Source organism: Myotis yumanensis, unplaced genomic scaffold, assembly GCF_028538775.1.
Source record: "Myotis yumanensis isolate MYYU_CA2020_CCGP unplaced genomic scaffold, mMyoYum1.0.hap1 SCAF_19, whole genome shotgun sequence".
In the NCBI taxonomy this organism is placed as follows: Eukaryota; Metazoa; Chordata; class Mammalia; order Chiroptera; family Vespertilionidae; genus Myotis; species Myotis yumanensis.
Genome location: NW_027223770.1, coordinates 28216603 through 28239096, shown reverse-complemented (window position 1 = coordinate 28239096; position 22494 = coordinate 28216603). Strand labels below are relative to the sequence as shown.

At 60.7% G+C, this 22494-nt stretch overlaps 1 protein-coding gene across 4 annotated transcripts in view; it reads right to left on the bottom strand.

The window, feature by feature from the left end:
• Nucleotides 1–672: 672 nt before the first annotated feature.
• Nucleotides 673–22494, bottom strand: part of SFSWAP (splicing factor SWAP) — a 28058-nt gene continuing 6236 nt past the window's right edge. For 3 of the 4 annotated variants that reach the window (XM_070399593.1, XM_070399594.1, XM_070399595.1), the window contains 12 exons: nucleotides 21976–22111; nucleotides 14812–15052; nucleotides 13879–14010; nucleotides 13233–13326; nucleotides 12958–13129; nucleotides 11192–11422; nucleotides 10348–10538; nucleotides 7739–8004; nucleotides 5306–5431; nucleotides 1980–2144; nucleotides 1499–1571; nucleotides 675–1240 (listed from right to left, as the gene is read on the bottom strand). In XM_070399593.1, coding sequence (XP_070255694.1) covers nucleotides 1175–1240; nucleotides 1499–1571; nucleotides 1980–2144; nucleotides 5306–5431; nucleotides 7739–8004; nucleotides 10348–10538; nucleotides 11192–11422; nucleotides 12958–13129; nucleotides 13233–13326; nucleotides 13879–14010; nucleotides 14812–15052; nucleotides 21976–22111 — 1893 coding nt within the window. In that variant the 3' untranslated portion in view covers nucleotides 675–1174. Of the gene's footprint in view, nucleotides 1241–1498; nucleotides 1572–1979; nucleotides 2145–5305; nucleotides 5432–7738; nucleotides 8005–10347; nucleotides 10539–11191; nucleotides 11423–12957; nucleotides 13130–13232; nucleotides 13327–13878; nucleotides 14011–14811; nucleotides 15053–21975; nucleotides 22112–22494 lie in introns of all 4 variants that reach the window. The other variant, XM_070399592.1, reaches the window with a different exon arrangement.

The following is a 22494-nucleotide window of genomic DNA, read 5'->3' as shown; positions in this document are numbered from 1 at the left end:
CTCTCTGTCTCTCCTCCTCCCTCCCACTCTCTCTAAAAATCAATGGGAAAATATCCTCCGATGAGGATTAAAGAAAAAAAACCAAATAGACACAGCAAGGACCTACAGACAGGGTTCTCCCCAGACAGGCCCGGAGCGGGGTGGTGAGCGGTGCGGGGGCCGAGGACATCGGGGGCCGAGCCCCGCGGGGAGGGACCCTCTGGCACCAGGTGGGGTCCCCTTCGAGCCACCACTGAATTCTGGGGTTTGAACGTGGCCAGAAGCCAAGCCCCGGGGCTGCTTTGCTCCCTCCGACGGGCGCTGGTGAAGGCGTGCGCCACATGCTGGCCCGGAGGGGGAGGGCACGGGGAGCGAGGACCAGCTGCTACAGCCTCGCTCGCAGGCCCCTGGGGAACCGATTAAAATTTAAGAAGTGCATTTCCCAGGGCCCAGCATTCTCGGCGTGCGCCCTAGAAAAGCACGCCCGTCTTCACACGAGAAGGTGAACACACATTGCGACAGTACAAGATGAGAAACTGCTCCCGGGCCATCCGGGGCCGTGTGCGCAGTGGTGCTGGCTGGGCCGTGTCCCACTGGAGAAGCAAGAGCACTATTTCCTTTTATTTTTTAAATGTATTTTTATTGATTTCAGAGGAAGGGAGAGAAACATCAATGATGAGAGAATCATCGATTGGTCGCTGCCTGCCACAGGCACCCCTAGCCCTGCCCCCCACTGGGGATCGAGCCCACAACTGGGCATGTGCCCTCACTGGGAATCGAACCGTGACCTCCTGGGGCCACCTGCCCTCTGCTCAGAGGCCGAGATGGCGTGAACGCACCCCAGTCGGGGCCCTGAGCCAGCGAACCCCCCTGCTGGGCACACACCATGGTGTGCACACGTGACGGCGTGTGATCCAGTGACAGACGACATGTGTGAACACACAAGCCACACAAGCAAGGAGCCGCCAGTCGGTAGCTAGAAAAAGTGTTTTCTTCCCATTTTATTGATAATACATTTTCACAGAAACATGATATTATTTACAAATATACAGGTAAGAGACTGCTGGTCAAAAATCTTAAACCGAAATTGTCATCAAAAATGAATTTACAAAACCCGCCACTGTCCACGGACACCCGGGGAGTGGGGACGGCTCCATGCGGCCCGAGCCGAGGTGGCCCCGGCCGCCAGGGCGTCTCAGGAGGCACTGGTCTGCATGTTTTTGGAGGCAGCGAGCATCGCTCGGACTTTGGCCATGAGGTCCTGTGGGAGGAGAGAGACAGAGGGACTTCTGGGAGCTGCACTGAGACCCGGAGGTGGGCCCTCGGCGGGGAGTGACTTATGAAAGCTGGCGGGCGGAGACCGAGACCGGCCTGGGAAGACCGGTGTGGCTGAGCGCGTCCCACTGCGGGCGGCAGGCTGCCAGGTCACCCCGGGCGAGGCAGACACCCCCAGCTTGGGGCGACCAGGGGACCCGCCAGCCCCCGTGAGAGGAGGATGGGGAGGCGGACGCCCTCTCACCTGAGTGATCTTGCTCTGCACAGAAGACACGATGGCCGAGGAGATCTGCCCCTCCTTCTCCTGAGACACGCCCCTGCGGCACAAAGGGCAGAGCGTCACTCAGAGGCCAGCGAGACCAGCACACGCCGCCCTCAGAGCCACCCTCGGGCCCGGGGACGCGGTGGGCGCTGCTGGCTGGCCAAGCACACGACAACCAGCGTGGATGCATTCCTCGCCGCGGCCTGAGGTCTGGAGTGAGGGGTGTGGATGGGGCCCCACCCAGATGCCGAGTGAGGACAGGAGCGTCAGGTGCTGTGAGGCACGGGGAGCGACTGTGCCCACCCCGGGACCAGCGGGAAGCCCCTCCCTGCGTCTGAGGACTGTCCGTCCTGTGGATGCGGGCGGCCCACCCACCCCCGTCACTGCTGACACCAGGAGAACCCCCACCGTGACTCTGCTGCGGGAAGGGGCGGGGGGTGCAGAGAACGGGTCCCGAGCTTACCTGGAGCGCTCCTGGCTGGAGCCCCGACTCTCCACGGGAGAGATGCTGGCCGAGTGGGCAGAGTGCCGGCGGGGGGCCTGCTTGCTGGGGGACGCTGAGCGGGACTCGGCCTTGGACTTGGTCCGCGACCGTGAGCGCCGCTTCTTCTTCTTCTCATGGGGGCTTCTGGAAGGAACGCGGGGTTCAGACACAGGCGGTGTGGAGTTTTCCACGGGCAGCCGGCCATTCCCTTCACAGCCGCACACGCTGAGGGCACCGACCCCGCAGGGTCTGTCCACTCGCCCATCGGCACTGTCCGTGCAGACGCCCGAGGAAGCGCACCTGCTGTCGCCCGCACGGCCACCTGCGCCGACTCGAGGGTTTGCAACAAGCACCGCAGCTATGAAAGCCGGGCACCGCTCACCACCCGGGCCCAGTCCGGGCTCATCATGTCACCTGTGGGCAGCACCCACCTCCCACCTCTGACCCCGCCCGCAGGTCTCACTCACTCACCCTGCCTTCCCCCCGCCCCCACCCCCAGGGAGGACCAGGAAAGAAACAAGGTCCCGAGGGCACCGAGCCCTTCCTGGTCTCCCACCCCACCCTCCTCCTATTTTGTGCAGCGTCTGCGCAGAGACTTGGGAACATGCTGGTCAGAGCTGCGGCGCTGTCCAGCACCCAGGTCACCACCGCCGGCCTCCAGGGTTCAGGGTGGCACCACTACCCCAGAGCAGTGCCGTCCCGGGTGTGGCTCCCGCCCTGCACACTGCCCCTCCACCAGCAGCCGGGCAGCGCCCCGTCACATGTCCACGCCCACTGGCCACCGTCCCGCAGGGCTGGCGCTGCTCCCGGGCACAGGCCGGCTGCGGGCACCGGCAGGGCCAGGATCACGCGGAGAGCGGCGCTGGCCCTGACAGGCATGGGACGTGCACGCAGGCTCGGCGCGGAGCGGGCTCGCCGTGCAGAGCCGTCCGGGGGGCAGGCTCTCCTCCGATGGCCCCGGCCTCACTGTCTCCAGCTTCGCTCTTGTCCAGGACGTCCTGGCCTCCAGCCCCGGCATTCCCGCATGCGCACCAGGGTTCCAGTGGCAACTTCGACAAAGCCCGTGGCATTCTGACTGGAAGCCAGATCTGTCGTCATGGGGACGGGACTCTCGCATCTATTAAGGTTCTTAAATTCCACCTGAAGCGCTTGTGTCAGTGCCGAGGGCTCACACGCTCCTCACTCACCCGTGAGGCATCGCGATGACACTGCTGTGAACGGCACCGTTCCTCACGGTGCTCTTCGGTTGCTCGGGGCGAGCATACAGGACACACGTATGTCAGTGCGTGTCTATGTGAAGCCCACCGTTCCCGCTCCACCTGAGCTGTCACTCCTCTGCCTGCTCTCCTGGCCCAGCACCCGTCACACAGGGGCACCTGCCTCCCCGGAGCCCGACCAGGGCCGGGAGGCGCTGCTGCTGAGGCCCGAGCCCTCGGCCGGAATCGAACCCAGGACCCTCCAGTCCACGGGCCAACGCTCTACCCACTGAGCCAAACAAGTAACATTTTACTGCCTTATTAGTAATGTCTGCAGGGTCCTTCATGCTTGATCAAGCCACATAAAGATTTACCAATTTTCTGATCATTCCAAAGGCCCACTTTTGCTTGTACTGTTTTCCGGTGAGTTTGTGTTGTTGATTTCTCATCTGTATCATTTCCTGGCTTCTGTGTAGTCTGTGCCTAGTGTGTTCTTTCTCTAGCTTCTCAAGGCAGAGGAGTGGGTCGCTGTTTTCAGACCTTCCTTTTCTAGTGTAAACACTCAAAGCTCCCACCTTCCTTCTAAGCACAGCTCCCCCAGAGAGGGTTGGGGGCTCGATCCCCAGTGCGGGGCGTGCAGGAGGCAGCCAGTCCATGATGTTTCTCTCTCTCCCTCTCCCTTCCTCTTTGAAATAAAACATATTTTCTACTTTCTCTTGTGATTTCTTCTTTGACCTTCAATTAATTAAAAATGTGTTCACTTCCAAATATTTGGGGATTTTCCAGAATCTCTCTATAGACTTTTATGCTCCTGCCACGTGGGCAGGGACTCGCGTCAGATGTGCGGTGGCCCCGTGCTGGAGGCGGCGAGCCCTGGTGCCCGCTGTGCGTGACTTCAACGGCCCAGAGCAGGCGAGTCCCCACGATGCCCAGCGTGACCCCGTCTTCTCCCACATCTCCTAATCTGGGGGCGAAGTCAGAACTCTTCCGTCAGGAGAGCGCTTCTGCTACAAGGAGTTAACTTCAGACCACGCCCTCGACATATGCCAAAGCGATGATGCGTTTCAAATGTTAACAGTGACCTGCTTCAGGAGTCACATCTGAGCGGTCACGTTTGTCAATTAACGGAGCTCAGCGCTCGCCGGTCTCGGGAACGTTCCTGTGAGCCAGGCCTGTCAGAGCGGCAGCTGTCGGGGAGGGCGGGCCTGAGGCTGCTCAGCCAGGTCCCCGTGGACAGGCAGGTGGCGGCTGCGTCTTCTGTCCCAGGCAGTGAGCTCCACACCTGGAAGTGGGATCCGTCCTCTGGAAGGTCTGTAACACGGGGTCCTGACGTGCATTCGGTAGCGAGTAACACCAAATGGAGGCTCCGAGGCACGACCGCTCCTTGCCTTTCCTGGACAGCCGTCCCCGGAACCACGGCGCTCCGCCCACCCGCTGGAGCCGGGGCTGCGCACTCCCGCGCGGGACAGACAAGGACCTCCCACGCCACGTGATAAAGCACGAGTCGCAGATGCACCCTTGGCCAAGTGGCGGGAACGGGAGCCCTGTCCCGGCCAGGCTCCCAGCTGGGTCCCCAGGCCTGGACGGGCACAGAGGCCGAGGTGTCTTGTCCAGTCAGTGGCGGTGCCTGGGCTTCTAGCGTGAGGTCAGCCCTCAGCGCCCGGAGACCCCTGGGCAGGAGAGTGGGGACCTGCTTCGGTGCCAGAGGCCCAGGCCAGGTGCAGCAGCCACGGCTTCTCCTTTCACACAAGGGCGCCGGCCTCCCTCGCTCTCCTCAGCAAAGACAGGCCCCGGCTGGCGGTCAGGGGCACGACAGGCCCTCCCCCTGCTCTGGGCCGTGCTGGGAGCTGCGGCCTGGCCTGGTCACAGTCACCTGCTGGAATTTACTCAAGACTCGAACCTCTCATCTTCCCTGTCAACAGTAACGGTACGCGTGTGGTCCTGAGGCGCAGCGGCCGGGACAGGTGACCTGGGCACGGCAGAGGCCCCTGTGCTCGTGTCCCTCAGGGAGAAGGGCTGCGAGGGGCCCAGCGTTCGCCAAAGCAGCGGCTTCCCAGGACCTGCAGCCGGGTTCAGAGCGAGGCCCTCCCCAAGCCCCCAGCTGCCTACCTGGACCGGGTCCGCTTCCTGCTGACGCCCGGGCTGTTGCTCACCCGGTAGGCGGTGGGCACGCTTCTTTCTTCCCTCCGTCTCTCGGGAGAGTGAGCTCTTCTCCGAGGGGACCGGGACCGGGACCTGGGCAGAGGAACAGGCACCTCAGTCCTGCTGGCTGGCCGCAGGCGCCCGTCTGCCGAGGCGGTGATGGACCTCAGCCCAGGGTGCGGGCGACGGGCGACGGGCGACGGGCGCCTGTCAGTCCTGCCGGAGGCCCGCCCCACTCACTGCTCTGCTGGGACAGTCTCCCGTCCCAGAGCACCTGCCTCAGCGACGCTAAACGTTACGCAGCGCACAGCTCACTCTGCACCGGAGCTGTGCCGGCCCCAGTGCCACAGCCCTGACTCGGGCCTGCAGCCTTCTTCCTGCCTCTTTCTGCTTCCGCGGCTTCTACCAAAGCCAGGCAAGGAAAGCAAGGAGATCCCAGTGCGCCATGGCAACAGGGACCCTGGGACGCCAGGGGGCGTGGCCTGTGCTCCGCTGGAACGTAGGCTAAGTGATCACAGTGACGACACCGCGGGTGCAACCCCACCAACACCCCATCCGCCTCTCATGTGCCCGCAGGACACGCACCAGGCCCTGCGACCCCGGCACCGACTCCCACTCAAGACCCTCCCACAGGGACACGGTCCTTAACGGAGGGACCTTTAATGATGGGCCCAGGATCCTTCATCTAGTTTTTTGTTCTTTCTGTGAAATTACTGGTTTGGGAAGTCCTGCAATAAGCAGAAATGGAAGAAAACACCCAGTTTCTTCTTGTTCTGTTTCTATGACAACCCACTCAAAAAACAATCAAGAAGAGCAGTTTGATTTTGCCAGTTTAAAAAATCCTACATTGAATCACTTAATTACAATAAAACGCTCAACACAACGCATTGTTGTTCTAAAGACCAGTGTACGACCACACTCCCAGTCGCCGGGGAACACTGCCCGTCGGGAGGGCCCGGCCCCCCGCAGAGCTGCTCCTCAAAGGCTTTGTGTGTCGTCTCCCCCCGCCCCGCCCCCACCCCCCCCCGCCTTTGCTAAGATTCATGCGACAGGTACAAAGGGGAGGGCAGTCATTGTCCCAGGTTCTCCAGGCCAATCTGCTCGAGGTCGCACGTGGGAACTGCCCGCCCTGGAGCGGCTGTGACGGGCGTGTGTGGTGCCCCGGGGGGAAGGGGGAGGGTGTGACCCAGGCACACGCCACACTCACAAGAACATGGGCTGGGCTGGCGGGACCAGACCCCGAGGAAAGCTCTGCTTAGACAAAGCTCCGGCACCGCGGACTCCACGGGGAATTCTACAACGAACTCGGCATGAGGAAGTCCACTCGCTTTGGCACCTGCACATCCTCGCTAAATGACACAGGGCCAGCCGCAGTCCTGGGCCCCAGACCCCGGGGCTGGACTGCGCTCGAACCCGACGCGAAAGCGGAACTCCCGCCTCAGGAAGAGGCCGACCGCCTTCACAGCGAGCAGCCGGCGGGCTCACTCGGAGCTGACGTCCCGGCTGTGCCTGGGACGCAGGCAGGTGGGAGCTCCTGGCCAGTCACCGCTCGGAGGCCCGAGGCCGACACTGCCCGTGTCCATCAGGTGATGTCAGACGAGCCCTTACACACGCTGACAGGCAGCTGTGCCCAAGCACAGAGCTTACACACCTGCATTTCCCGAGGGAGAGGCCCCACAGCCACAGGAGAAAGGCCGTCACCGCGCACCCCAAGGTTTAGAGCTGGAAACTGTCTCTCTGAGCCCTAAGCAGCTACTTAAAAACAAACAAGCCTGCTTTACCAGGAGTGAGCTCTGCGGCCCGAGACGCTAAGCTCAGCTGCTCTTTCAAAACCTGGCTCCCGGCAAAGGCAGCTCCTAGTGCAACAGTGGCTCTCCGGGGGAGGCCAATCAGTGCTGAGCCGCGGAGCCCCTCCGGGTCACAATTCGTGCGGAGCAGATGGGAGGACGCGGCACAGGCTCCGCTGCCCTGACCGTCACACCCACAGGCATCCGGGCGAGAGGGAAGTCCACGCCTTTAAACACAAACCCCAGCCCAGGGCGTTTCACAGTCAGCCCACGGCCGTGTGTGCGTCCCCCAGGGCCTGTTGGAATTTGATAAATCTCCTTAAAAACCTGCCAGTAGCTCGTGAAGTTTAGAGTTAAGTAGAAAACAAAAAATACTTTCTTTTTTAAAATCCTCACCCAAGGAGGTTTTTATTGATTTTTTTCTAGACAGAGAGAGAGAAAAGGAGGAGAGAGAAGCGTCAATGTGAAGCACCTATGGGCTGCCTCCTGCATGCACCCTGACTAACAGAGCCCCCGCCAGGGCACAGAAATATTTTCCAGAGCTCGCCTGGGCCTGCAGGACGCACCCCCCCCCCCCCCCCCCCCACACACACACAGACACACGCACACCCACCTGGAGCGCCGCGCGGTGCGGTAGGCACTGGGGAGGGAGTGCTTCGCCTTCGAGTGGGACCGAGACCGGGACTTGGACGACGAGTGGTACTTGGGGGAGCGCGACCTTGTTCGAGACCGTTTTTTGTGCTTCTTCTTCTTCTTCTCTCTCTCTTCTTCTCGGGGAGGGTCTCTGCTTTTGCTCGAGGGCCCTTCCGGGGGTTTCACGTCGACAAGCGGCAGAGGTCGGCCCCCGCTCAGGAGAGGGCAGGCCACGGGGCTGGCTTCCTGGGAGCAGAAGCAAAGACAACGTGGCGTTTGAAAACGTCCGTTCACACGACTGTCGAGGCCCTCGCACCAGACGCAGCGACACCTCAGGGACCATGTCTCTCCACGCGGCTCTGAACCAGCGCAGGCCTCACGGGAACAGACGGCTCCCCAGACCCGGAAGGACCCCTCCCACCCGTCAGCCACGGCGGCCGGACCTGATGAACGGACACTGCGCTAGGAAGAGAGCACACTCGCTCTTTCATACATAATTGTGACTTTGCGCCAAAAGAGACTCCTCGGCCCCCACATCAGTGTTTACGGATGTCGGTGCCGCTCGGAAAATGACTTCGAAAGAGAAACACGAAGCTGGCAGCTGTGGCCACAACAAGACCCAGCTCACTCAGCCGGCCGCCGGGTGAACCAGCCCAGCGCCCTCACCGGAGCCCCTCCTCCGGCCACAGGCCGCGGGCACAGGAGCAGGAACCAGCCAGGCTCAGCAGCCCGCCGGGCGGACGAGCCCACAAAGCAACCCCGTTCCCATTCAGGGCCGCCTTGCACAGGACCCCCAGGGCCCGTCACATCACCTGGAATCGCACAGGGTGCTCTCACTGGAATGAGAACACACGTGCACCAGAGATGGGGGCTGGCCCCCCAAGTCCCAGTCGCTCTGCGGGCTGAAGCCCTGCCGCGTACGCTGGGGCCCGCAGGCCCTGCACCCGGACACTGGAGGAGCCAGGACACCGTCTCAGAAGCTGCTTTAGGCTGGAAATATTTCTGAGTGTGAATCTCATTTGTGACAATTGCCAATTTAATTCCAGTATTTTTCTTTCAAAGCAATTAAAGGCATTTATCACCGTCTGCTAGTGCCACGCATTCCTGCTGAAATCGTTCAGTAGCGACAACCTCCCCCACTAGACTCCCAGCAGGATAGACCCCGTGATTTAAACAAGAGGCATAAACACTCAGCCTGCGTCTCAGGCGCACAACACTCGCTGGAACACGGGGGGAGACGCTCAGAGGTGACGGGAGCACCGCCTGCCGTGCTCGCAAGGACGGGCCTGGGGCTGCGGCAGGTGACGTGGGGAACGCAGGGCTGAGGGGGACGGCTCTGGGGGGGACCGAGCTCTCATGAAAACACAGTCGCCCAGAAAGACAGATGCGGCCGTGACATAACCGGGAGGCCTCCTGTATGCAGATGCCTTTTAATTAAGCCCTTCACTCACTGCACGCCTGACACGGGCGCAGTAAAGGGAATGAAAGTGGCTCAGGCTTCGCCCGGCTGTGAGGTAATTCCTGCAGCTGCAGCCAGAAAGTGGGCGTGGCTGACACTCTGCTCTCCTGTCGGTTTTGCTGTCAGTCCTTCTGAGGAGGTGGTTTTTCCACTGATTGTTAGAGAGTGGGAAGGAGGCGGGGCCAAAGGGAAACATCAGCGAGAGACACAGCGACTGGCTGCCTCCCACACGCACCCCGACAGGGGCTGAGGACGGAACCTGCCACCCAGGGACGTGCCCTGGAGGATTCGAACCTGCAACGCTTCGGTGCTCCGGCCGATGCCCTACCACTGAGCACACTGGCCAGGGCCCTGCGCTCCCTCCTCTCTGCACAGTGTGTCAGTGATCACGTGAGCTGCTCCCACTTACCCTCCCGGCCGGGAGGTCTTCCCCATGTGCCTCTCCCGCCCTCTGCTGTGGGCAGACCGGCCACGCTCAGCCTGGATGTGCCTTGGGGAGCAGAGCCCGCAGTCCCCGAGGGCGGGGCTCAGCAGGGCCCACAGCACAGCCCCCTACAGGCCCCACACCACACTCGCTGCTCTCCCTCCCACCCCAGCAGGGGTTTCTGACAGTCTCAGACCGACCCTGAGGCGAGAGCACCGACCAGCCTCACAGAACACTGAGCACCTGAGCCAGGAGGCCGCTCTGCTCAGGAAGCAAACCAACAGGCCCCGTGCAGCAAACCCCGTCTCACAGGCCCGGCTCTTAGGAATGGGACGTAATTACAGCAGAGAGGCAGGGCCCTTGCCCAGGAGGGAAGGCGGCTGCCGACGTGGGGGAGGGGACTCCGGGAGGAGCAGCAGGTCACAGCCTGCAGGGCTCTCTGACCCACACAGACACCACTCAGGAAGGAGCGGGAGATCTGCTCTGACTGCAGCGGGGACACTGCCCGGCCCCTGCGTGAGGATCTGCAGGACCTGGTGGCGGGGCTGCGAGGGAGCCACAAAGCAGAGCCCCACGGCCCAGGCCCGAAGCCGGGTCTCTGACAGTGACGGAGGGCCTCCTGAGGCTGGAGCCGAGCGGCCGGGGGAGCCCACACTCAGGCCTCACCGGCCGCACCCAGCGCAGACGCGGACCCTCTCGGCCTCACCTCCACGGTGAAAGGACTGTCCTCGGCCTTCCCGAGCTCGGCCTCTGGCGCAGGGTGCTTCAGGGTTTGCAGGAACAGAGCGGCTTTCCGCTTCCGCTCCGCTTGCAGCTGCTTCTCCTTGGACTCCTTGGACGCCTGGGCCAGCTTCTCCCGGGCGGCGGCGGCCAGGCGGTCCTCCAGCTTCTGCTTCGCTGCAGGAACAGACAGAGGAGAGCGAGGTCAGAGCAGCAGCGCTCTCAGACCCGCTCTCCTCATTTCCACAGCGGGGAGGGCACCACCACGGCGGTTATTTTAAAGGAGGAGCGAGACTGAAATGTCAGGACAGGCAAACAAATCAGACCAAACGCATTTGAAAGAACTACTTACAATGCTTATTAGCAGCATTTTTAGATTCACTTTCAAAATCAGTCAGATGGAGGGTGGGCTTCCACACAGGACAGCGGGGAGAGTGGAACCTGCCCCGCCTGCCTGAGGCTGACAGAGAGCTGTCCACGGCGCAAAGCATCCCACCTCCCAGCGGGCCGCCAGGTCGCAGCCTCAGCACTGCCGACTCAGCAGGTCAACCAGCGAGTTTAACACACTGTGTAGCTCAGTGGGTAGAGTGTTGGCCCGAGGACTGAAGGGTCCTGGGTTTGACTCCAGTCAAGGGAACGTGCCTGGTTGCAGGCTCCTCCCAGGTCCTGGGCGGCACGTGCAGGAGGCAGCCACTCGATGGTCTCTCTCTCACTGATGTCTCTCTCACTGATGTCTCTCTCCCTCCTCCTTCCACTCTCTCTATAAAAATCAATGGACAAACATCGGGTGAGGATTAACAAAAAGCCAAAAACAGAACACACGGACACACCTTGCTTGGCTTCCAGCTCCTCCTGGGTGAGCTGAGGCCGCTTCTCCTCGACCACCGCGCAGGGCGGGGCCGCCACGGGGTCGGCGCTCGCAGCGGCGCCCGCGGTCTCCTGTCCCTCTTTGCTCTCGTCGTCGTCGTCACTGTCATCGTCCAGCTTCACCCGGTTCTTTTCCAGGGGAAGCAGGTCGTTCTCTTTGGCCTTGATCGCAAAGCTGATTGGAGCAAAGGAAGCTGTGGAGGAAGCGAGAGGGAGCCCCGCGTTAGGGACAAAGCAGAGCGGGCACCCTCCTGGCCCCCACGCGCCTCAGTGGGCGGAGGACGTCCAGGCGCGTCCCGGCTGCTCCCGGTGCTTCCTGCTAAGCCAGCGAGCCGTGTGATGCACAGGCGGTTGCAGGCGGGGGGCACTCACGGGTAGAATTTAGTCTGTCACCAGGTTTTTCTGACATTTTCATTGTGTTTGATAATTTTTTGATAAGAAATGCTCTCATAGGGCTCGCTTTCTGGACTAATTATTTCGGAGCCGACTTCTGTGGAGGTCTGCACCCAACATTTCAGATGCAGCTAATGGTTTGGCATTTAAAGCTATAGACCTCGGTCTGACGGCCAACTTGTCCCCCTTGGGGACAGCCTGCTGTGCTTCCGCCGCTGCCTTTTCTTCCGTCCCGCCCTTTCCCCTGGAGATCGGAGACGCTGCTGACTTGCCTTCCCACCCCCTCCGAGCTTAGAGCTCTCATTACGCTTAAAACCCTTTCTAAGCGGCCTCTCCCAGGTGTCGGTATGGGTCGCACTTGTTTGATCCTCTCTCCAGTTCTGTGAGAACACAAATTAGACGTAAAATCCCCGTTCCTTAGGAACTGTCGGAGGCGCCCCGTGCTGCGCGGCTCAGGCACGTCCTCCAGTGGCCCCGACTCCTGCGGCAGCGACTGTCTCCTCACCCGCGAGAGGCTGTGCTTCCCCAGAGCTGGGTTGGGCTGGGGCGGGCTTGTCCGGCTGGCCTGCAGCTCTCAGGCTCAGACCCGGGGAGGGAAGCGTCCCCTTCCCAGCACGGGCTGCTGCCCAGCCTCCCCTCTACACACTTCTGCTGGCGTCACTGCCACTGAACCCCAAAGTGCCCTTCTCTCTGCTGAGCACAGACGTGCAGTCCTCGCCGCCCTGCCCGCCTCCCCTGGGACCGCCTTCTCCCTTCCCCTTCCTCCCGTTAGCCCCACTCCAGGCAGCGAGCCACCAAAGCCCCCAGCCGCTGTGCAGCAGCCACTGGACGTCAGTCCTCTTGCCTGGACCCGGGGCCCCTGCCCGCTGATGTCTCAGGGCAACAAGCCCCACGAGCCGGCCACGGTCACCTTCCCAGGCCGTGCCCACTGCACCGCCCAGCGGCTCTGCCTGGGGCCGCGCCCAACACGGCTCAGAATGCTTCCCTGGGGGGGGGGGGGGGGGGGACGCTCCGCCCCCTCCAGGAGCTTTCCTCCTGTTTTATTTTGTTGTGTTGGCTGTCACGTCCGTCTGTCTGTCCTGTGGATGAGAAATCCCTCACAAACATAAAGGGAACTGGACTGAATGGCGGAGTCCTGCCTGGGAGAAAGCGGTTTCCTGGGACAACGTCTGCATGTCAATTAGGCTTTGAAGTCCCAGACTAATCCCTTGAAACGTTCTGCTCGCCCGGCCCTGCAGAGCAGGCGGCTAAGCTAGCACGGCCCCTGGGACAGCCCCACCCGGCGAGTGTGAACATCAGGAATGCCTGGGAGGCCAGGCCGTCCCAGGCCGCGTACCTTTCACCAGCTTCCCGTCCGGGGCAGCCTTCCCGGACGCCGACTCCTTCTTGCCCCCTGGGCCGCCTCTCCCTCCTGTGTCCACCGCGTCCTCAGCCACACCTTCCTCCCCCGGGTCGCTGGGCTTTTCAGGGGCCGACTCTGCAGGAGCCTCCTCTGGTGCCGACACGGCCTGCAGACAGGAACGGGGCTGAGAACCACTCGGCAGCTCAGACCTGCCCTGGGCAGCAGCGTTTCTACGCTGCCCCGCCTGCCCGCCTTCTACCCTCAGGTACCTGGGCGCCGTCGCCCCCTTCTTTCTGCAGGAAGAACTGCTTCTTGAACTCATAGTAGGGGTTGTACTGGTGCCACGGCTGGAGGAACTCGAACCTGCGGACAGAAGAGGGAACCGGTGGGTCATCAACACACACACACAGCCCGGTGACAGGCTGTGGTGACTGTGCACCCGTGGGGAGCCGGACACCGTCACCACCACTAACTAATCACCCCCACAGCCCTGCGCTGTGGCCCCACGGAAGCCCTGCCCACTTTCTACACAAGGGAGCTGGGGGCACGCAGGCAAATCGCTTGTCCCTGTCACACGCATCACGCTCAAAACCCAACCTCGAGTTCTTACTGCTGAGGCACAAAACATGATTTGATTTAAAAAACCACACAACACCCCAAGACGTGTGTCTAAATTTCCCTAGCAGATTGCTGAAAAGCCTGAATTCCTGAGGTAGCTTCAATGTAAAACAGGTAACGCAATAAAATATCACCACTCCAACTCTAAGTAATTTAACATAATCATCACAAGATGTATTTATCTCAATACATAAGGGTTAAAAACATTAAAAAACATTATGCAGCTAGATTTTTTTTTTAAAGAAGCTACACGATCCCTCGTGACCATCACGTAACGCACTGACCCCGTCACCTCACCTCTGGTCGTTCTTGGCTCGGACGCTGGTCTCAAACTTGAGGCCGTTCCTGGCCACGTACTCGGCCAGCTTGTCGATCACGGGCTGGATGTCGGGGGGCGGGGGGATGATGGCGGCCACGGGAGCGAGCGCACTGCGGAGAGGAGCGTCAGGTCACAGGAAGGCACCGGCACAGACCACGCCCAGGGAGCTGACGGTCACCCCATGCACCACAGGGACTGAGCACCATGGCCCACCGCAGACATGAGACGGAAGTCACAAATCAGGCTCGTGTTTCCTGGCACTTCCCCCAGGACCAGCTAATTCTTAGAAGCAACAAGAATAAGTCAAGTGTTGACTTTTGTTATATTTTAAAAACGAAAGCTGGCTGGCGTGACCCGTCCTCCTGTACGTGGGGGCGAGACTTGCTCGGCGCTGGGACAGCGGGTCACCGTGCAGAGATGCCACGCATCTGGAGAGCCTGTCTTCCAGCGGAAGCTGCCAGGGCCTGAGCGACATTAGCGTGTGCTCACTCAGCACATACGCACGCGCACACACATACACACATACACACATACACGCATGCGGGCCACAACAGGCGGCCGAGACGGGTGCTGGCCCGGCCCTGCTCTCTCATGCGCCTGCAGCTGCCCTGGTGCCAGGCCCCCGTCTGTCAACGGCCATGAGACTCACTCGCATCAACTGCACGAAGTTGCAGCTTCACCCCCACGAACCCACCTCATTCTACCCAACTGCGGTGCCTGCACATGGGCAAGGGCAGGTCTGGGAGGAGGGTGCATGGGGTGCTCGCGGGCTCACCCCTAAGTGCCGAGGCCTCGCTGCTGAGTGTTTGTTGGGATCATAAACACTCAGACAGCAGACCCTTCAGGTCCCCCGGGTGACAAGACCCCGCCCAGGAGCACAGGCACACCGGGCACCCAGGGTGGGAGCGCACCTTGTGGTGATGGTAGTGGAGGTCACCCCACTGCTCGTCTCCGCGGTGGTGGGGGGCGGCGGGGGCGTGGTCCCGGGCGGGGGCGGGGCGGTGGCTGTCACTCCGGCAGTGCTGGACACGGCCACGGCGGCCGGCAGGGTGCTGTAGTACGTGGCCACGTCGACGCCCGGGGGGGGTGGGGCCAGGCAGTAGGTGCCGTCCGGGAGCATGTAGTAGCTGTAGTACATGGCGGCCACCGTCGCTGTGGACACACGTTCGGAGTGAGAGCAGCAGAGAGGGCACCGCCCACCCAGCGCAACGTCACTGTCCACTTCCAACCGCACGGTCTCTCCACGTTCCCGGGACCTGAGCACACACGCCTGCTCCAGCTAAGTTCAAGGGAGAGACGTCTACGGCGGCGTCTCTCAGAGCAGGAGGAGCTGCAGGGAAAACCCGCTGCTGAAGGCGTCAGGCCGCTCAGAAGCATGTCCCCCGCACTGTGTGTGCGCTGCGTGTGCTCTGCATGTGTGCTGCGTGTGCGCTGTGTGTGTTTGGAAGCAGAGCCAGCCTGCACGGGGCAGAGAGCTGCCTAGTCACCTCCCACACGCCTCTGTTCAACTGCCTCCTGCAAGCTCAGGGCCCACTTAGCTAGTCCTTCAGATATTCCAACCTGATCTTAATCTCCTGTGACTCTACCTCCAGAGACTACCCTCCCACTGAAGGGCTCCTGGGGACGGGCTGAGCCTCCCGTCTGTGTAGGAACGGAAACGGCTTCCCGAGTCCTGGGAACAGCGAGCTCCTCTGAAGCCCTGGGGCTCTGAGGGGGGAGCTGGGACAGCGCGTGCTCCCGAGGGGTGACTAGCTGAGCACGTCTGAGAAGCAGGGACAGGATGACGCTGTCACTGACCCCAGCTGCCTGCTCTGCAGCCCACCCATCGCCCACCCAGGTATCGACCAGGCCTCCGGCAGCGGACCCCCGAGTCTCGGTCTTGGTGACGCGCACCACCAGACGGGTCTAACTTTGGTGACTTTAAGCCCTGGTTGCCCTCGAATCTCCTCTCCCAGCCGTTCCTCCCCGACTGGGCGGTGCTGTTTGCTCCCCGTCTCCAATGGCCCACGGGGAAGGGAATACTGTTCTCCGCTGGGCCCGGCCTGGCATGGCCCTGGTGCCAACGTGTGCCATGAAAGTACACGTCACGTGGGCACCACCCACACGCTGAAGGGCCACGCGTGACCCTCTGTTGATACGGCTGGTGGACCAGCGTCAGAACCAACGACTCCTGGTGACCCACTGCTTAGTGTAACCCCAGCTCTGCCTCCAGCGAGACGCCCTCGTGAAGGTCGTCACGTCTGAGCGTCACCCCCGCGCGCGGGCTTCCCGGTCCCTGGGCGGCAGCAGCGCTGACCTGAGTCAGGTTCGCTCCCTTCACCCTGAAGGCCTCACCCCAGGAGAAGTCAAAGCGATAACCCCACGTGCAACTCACTGCCAGTCACTGACTCCCGACCCCGCTCGGGAGGGTGAGGGCCGTGCCTGCAGCCCAGGGGTCCCCGACGCCGCCCGTCTCCCTCCAGCTGCCTCGCCCTCAGAGCCGCCTCCCTGCTGGCCGCGGGTCACGGTTAACAATCCCCGAAAGGCCCTCGGGCCTTGCTGGTCTCAGGCTGCAGGAGGGCGCTTTTCTATTCGCTCTCCAGAAAAGTCACCAAACCCAAACTCCTCACAACGCCAAGCCCGCAGCGCTCGCCTCAGAAGCACGGCCCCCGGACGGCACCCTCTGAACACCATCGAACTGGGAAGGGCTGGGCCCACCCGCCCCGTGGGGAGCGATGGCCGCTGGCTCTGCACCTGACATGCGGCCATGCAGCTCGTCTGCTCCCTCCTGTGACCCCCAGTCACCCCCTGGGAGACACAAAGTCCGCACAGAAGGAGGCTGTGCAGGATCGTCTCACCCGACCGGAAACGCGGGAGACGCTGCGTCTGGACCAGAGAAGGCCTTGCTGTGGGGCTTACAAAGCACCATGACAGCCACTGCTTTTCAGCCGCACCCGACAGAAAAGACGTGGCTGGACCGGCCACGCGACCGGCACAGAGAGGGATAGGAATGGCCGCGCTGAAGCCAAGACACACAACGGATGACGGCAGGAGAGAGACAACCCAGGGAGGAGGCGGCGTCTCACCAAGAAGCCGACCCCAATGTTCGGGTAAACAGGAAAGAACTTCCCGGGAAGGAGACTGCGGCCGAACGGCGCACGGCGTGTTCCAGGGACTGGGCATGTGAGCTGACTCGGTTGTCAAACGCCAGAACCGAAGAAGAATGAATGCTCAGGTGTCCAATCAGAGCCGTAGCCGCCCACCGCGAGGTGGGGAGATGAAGCCGACCCGCTTTTCACAGCAACATTCAGCCCAGACACACTCAGCAAGGCCCTCGCTTCCAGGCCAGTGTGAGACGTGTCCTTCGCTGCCAACATGTCAAGAGGCAGCAGACATTTCCAAACACAAGAGCTGAGAACAGCGCCCGAGAGCAGTTAATGAAAACCACCAACCAGCAAAGCAAGCCCACGCCCCCAGCCCGGGCAGCAGCCAGCAGGCCCGGCGTCCCCGCGTCAGGAAGAACCACGCCAGGCTCTGATTTGCAAAGGTCACCGAGAAAGAAAACGCTCCCCGAGCATCTTCTACTCGGACGCGATTTCCTTTTCACACCAGAGCCAGAGGCAGGCATTTCTCACGTACGGAAGAGCTCATGGGGCAGAGCTCTCGTCAAAAGTTCCTTGTTTATCAAATCCGAACCCCAAGAGGCAAATGGGATGAAGAACCGGAAGGGGAAGCCGTGGTGGGAGCGAATCCGCGGGGCCGCTGAGCGGAGACTAACCAGCGAGGGCGCTCCAGCTCAGGCACAGCTGTGGGACAGAACACACGCTTCTTACCAGGCACAGGTCAGGGGAGAGGGAAGGTGTTCCATGAACACGAACTTCCTCCAGCTTCACAGCTAATAAACCCAAGGTAACAAATACAGCTTTAAAAAAACCTACCATTTCTACCTCTTTAATGTTCTCCTAATCCTTAGAACTGAACCACTGATATGCAGTTACTTCACTCTGATTTCTGATTATAAGGTTCTTGTGTTAAATTCAAGTAAAATTTTAAAGTGTCCACTTTACTATTTCTATCCACACAGCCATCACTTACAGATTATTTCTGAACTGTACAATGTGAGCTACCCTTTTCCCTCTTTACTTTCTACAATGACCTGTTTCTCCATTTGTGTCGATGTCCCCTAAAGTGAAAACGACTATTTTTGGATGGTGGGGTCTTGGGTAGTATATTTACTTTTTTCTTCTACTTCTCTTGACTAACAATAAAGTCATTTAAAAAAAGGGCTTGGAAAGTCACTTCAAGGTCACGATTTTGCAGAAAGAAAGGAAATGCTATAAACACAACAGCCAAAGCACATTTAACAAATCCAGCCACATGATGTGATTTAATTTCACTTACGCTATTTATGGAATGAAACATTAAAAAAACAAAGTTAGCATTTCAGTAATTTCTTTTTTTGTTTATTTTTAAAAAACTGCATGCTGTAACATTGGACAGAACTTCGGTGACACTGCTTCCCATAGGATTAACTCTACTATGAGCCTCTTCCGCAAGGAGTTACAGCTAAGCAGCAGGAGACAGCAAATCCTAACCAAACCAAGGGCATGAGAAGCAGCTCACTGTCAGGCGGACAAATGAAAGCACGTGTTCGCGTCCATGTGTACGTAGGGTTTCTAGCTAAGGTTCATTTAAAGAGACAGACGCTTGTCTTCCGAGGCTGCCAGGACCCGGGGGGCCCTCTGCAGCAGATGGAAATGCAGCCCCGAGTCACTCGCGAGCGTGTGCGGCCCCTGTTTCCACGCGGCCGCTGCTTCTGCCCGTCTCACTGAGAGCTGCCGTTCATGGGATTATTAGTCCTTGTTTTCCATCTTGGCCGTAAAGGCTGTTTGTATGTTAGACAGTTTTTTCTGCTTTCTCAACAGTTTCACATTTTCCATTAGTTGAATGTGTCTGTTGGCTTAAAATAGATGATTCTTTATCTGTGAAAGTGCCTTATTTCCGGGGAGTTTCACATCTGGACTCCCATCTGGAAGAGGCTCTGCTGTTGGGTTCGAGGTGGACCTCGCCTCCATCAGCGGGGGCGCCTCCCTGTCGGCACCTCCTCCCACTGGGTGCTGACTCGGGTCCCCTCAGTCCTGCGCTGAGCTTCCTGGTGGGGCTGGGTGTGCAGCCCCGACCACCACCCACCGGACGACACAGCCTCCCCTCTGCAGACAGCTGGGACTTTCTGCTGTCACCACCAGTTTTCCTCTTCAACTATTTCCCAGTGGACCTACGGTGACTGTGTATCTAACAGATGAAATGAGTGAGAAAGAGAACTCCTGTTCCTGTGGAAACGAACCCGAACCCTTTGCAAGGGCAGAGGAAGGGCAGTTGCTTAAGGAAACTGCGGCGGGGCTGGCGGCGGGCGAGGCCGTGGGAAAGCCTGGCAGTGAGTGAGGTAAACCCAGAGCCCGCTCCCAGGCTGTGCCGCCGCACCCAGGGCCGCCCCGAGGCGAGGGCTCTCGGCTCTGTGATCCGACGGGCACGTCGCCCTTCACGCTGCCTCTGCTCCAGGCTCCCAGGCCCTTGCTGTGCCCCTGACACCAGAGTCTGACCCAGGACCTGGCGCAGGTGCTCACACGCCCGCTCGGCGTCATCCTGACCTGCAGCCTGTGTGCCAGCCGGGCTCCTCCTGGAAACCGGACCAGAGCACACCCTCCAGCCACCTCCCGCCCGTGACCCCAGGCCTGAGCAGGCGTCCGCTGAAGGGACCCTAGGGCCTACGGGGACGCTCTTCTCCACGAGGCCCTGGCCCTGCCCTCCTCACAGCCCCAGGCCTCAGCTCTGCACCACCATTCACTCCCACCCCTGGAGCCCAGGCCTGTCCTCCCTCCCCAGCTGCTAGCAGCGCTGACCAGTGCTACGCAGTCTGCACGGAGCAGCTCTGACGCCCTCAGCACCGGGACCCAGTGCTTTACAAGATGTGAACTTATGCCGACCTCTGCACGCTGATCTGTCACTACACACCCTGGACTGCCTGCTTCCCTGGAAAACCTGGCACTGGATCCCTGCCCTGCACGGCCAGCCAGGTCCCGCCATCTCCGCTGGGCTGTGCAGGTCAGATGGAGCTGGCCCTCGCAGGGCACACGACCAAAACCTGAACCGCAACACCAGGCACCATCCCCAAAGGCCGCCACGCTCTCCCACGTGGTGAGGCAGAAGATGTCAAACCCCTGCTCGAGGGGAAGCAGTGCTTCCTCACGTGGGCCCTGCTGAGCACTTCGGGTGGGGACCGTGGCCAGGCCGGGAGCCAGGACGTCACAGCGGGGGGCTGGCCGGCAGGGCCTGCGTGGAGCAAGAGCAGGGGTCTCCATGGCTCGTCTTGGCCTCGGGAGCCCTCTGACACCTGCGGCCCCTCTGCATCGCGTGGTAACTCCTGTGTCGCACAGCCGCCAGCCTGCCTGCTGCGGCCTGCCCTCTCCTGCCCAGCCCTGTGGGTCTGCAGACCAGCAGCACCATCGCGGATGCACGCTAGGGATAAGCACAGCGGGTAACCAGCCATGGTCACTGCCCTGAACTTCTACTCCTTCCCCGGCAACGAAGTCTAACAGCCGCAGGACCCAGTGCAAGTGCAAGGCAAGGAGCTGCAGGCAGGTCTGAAAAGCAAGGGAGCCGGAGGGCCGTCCCCCAGTGAACGCACACCGGGACGATGGGAGACGGAGCACAACTCCTGGTCCCCCGCGCCCGATTCATGGGTGCCAGCTGCCCACACAAAACCCCGCCGAGAGCAGGGCGTCAGGGGCGTCCAGAGGCCTCAGCCCAGGGGTCACCCGGGGCTGACAGCCCCATCAGGCTCCGCTGCGCAGCTTCCCCAGCAGGGAAAAGGAAGATGCGTGACGCCAGACCTGCTCTTTGCTGTCAACATCCAAGAAATGTGGTCTGACCTGATCTAATTGTGTAAGAAGCCACCGAAGTTCTCTAAGAGGTTTTTAGGACAATGCTTTGGGTTCACCCAGTTACCGGAGTTAAAGTCCAGGAAGGTTCATTCAGCACATGAAAGTGATGCAAGATCGGTGCCGGGGACGGCGAGCGGGCACAGCTGCCCGTTAACCGAGCCTGGTCCCGGAAACGAGCGGCCTGCGCTGAGAGAATTACCCTCAGGCCCACGGCCCCGCCTCCACCTGAGAATGACAAGCTTTCCAGGTGGATTCGTCAGGTCAGAGCGCCACGTGAAGGAGCTGAGTGAGCGAGCTCTGTGGCTGTGATAAAGGTTCTCCCCTTCAGTATTTAATCCCTGAAGGAAATACTTTAAAAAGACCTGAGCCCTGGCCGGTGTGGCTCAGTGGATAGAGCGTTGGCCTATGGACTAAAGGGTCCCAGGTTCAATTCTGGTCAAGGGCACATGCCTGGGTTGTGGGCTCCATCCCCAGTAGGGGGCGTGCAGGCGGCAGCCAATCCATGATTCTCTCTCATCATTCCTGTTTCTCTCCCTCTCCCTTCTTCTCTGAAATCAACAAAAAATATATTTTAAAAAAATAGAAAAATAAATCAATAAAAAGAGCTGATAGTGAGACCAAGGTCAAATATTTTCAATGATTTCCTGGAAAGAACGCTGGCTCTGCCCTCGAGGAACAATCCTTAACAACTAAAGACGAGAGAGGAAATGGAGCCGTAACCAGTTCGAGGAGCCACCGTCGAAGGGAAGGACGCTGACGGCAGCACTGCACGGGCCCACGTCCATGCTCCCTCTCTCTACACGGCTCTGCCTGTCTGGGCGGCCAGCTGGAAGCCCGTTTCCCAGCGCCTGCGCAGGACGGGAAGGCCGGCCGCACCGCCCACGAGCTGAAGGAAGCCCCGGGGGGTCTCTGAGGAGGGGCAGTGTCACCGGCACCTGCTTCCTGCCCTCGCGCTCCTCGTCCTTCCTGGAACCCAGAGCTGACGCTGGAGGTGGCAACACACCAAAGGACCGAGCCGCACGCTCAGACGGCACCGCCACAGACTGCGTGCCTGCCTCAGCCCGCGGACCCCTGCTGGCAAAGCCCTGCGGCTGGCGCGGGGGGGGGGGGGGGGGGGGGGGAGGCGCCCAGCGAGGTGCCCGGCGAGGTACTCACAGTCAGAGGTGTACTCCACCTGGGAGGGCTGCCCGGCTGCGCCTTCTGCCGAGGGAGGGGTGGGGGCAGGACTGTCGGCCTGGGCTTTGCGGACCAGCATGGCGAGGGGATGATCTGGGTCCACCACCTTCAGAGGCTGCGGACAGAAGGGAGCACGGTCACACTCAGCTGGACTCCAGACACAGCGTGCACGCTGCAGGGAACACGCACGCACACACACACGCGCACACGCCCTGACGAGCTGGCTCAGCCTCTGGCTGCGATTCCCGGAGGAACTGAGCAGACAGATGGCTTCGATCTTCCTAGTGACCCCGAGGAAAGGAGAAGGCAGGCCCGGGACCAGACTGCACACACTCACACCTGTAAGACCCGATCCTGTCACAATGGGTTCTGCACAACCACCTCCAAGTCTTCACCGACATTTTACTTATTCTAAACGTCCCAACGGCGGTTAAAATAAATGGGAATAATTTGCTCATGAGTTTTATAAACTGAGACACAAAAGAAAGGAAATCCCTT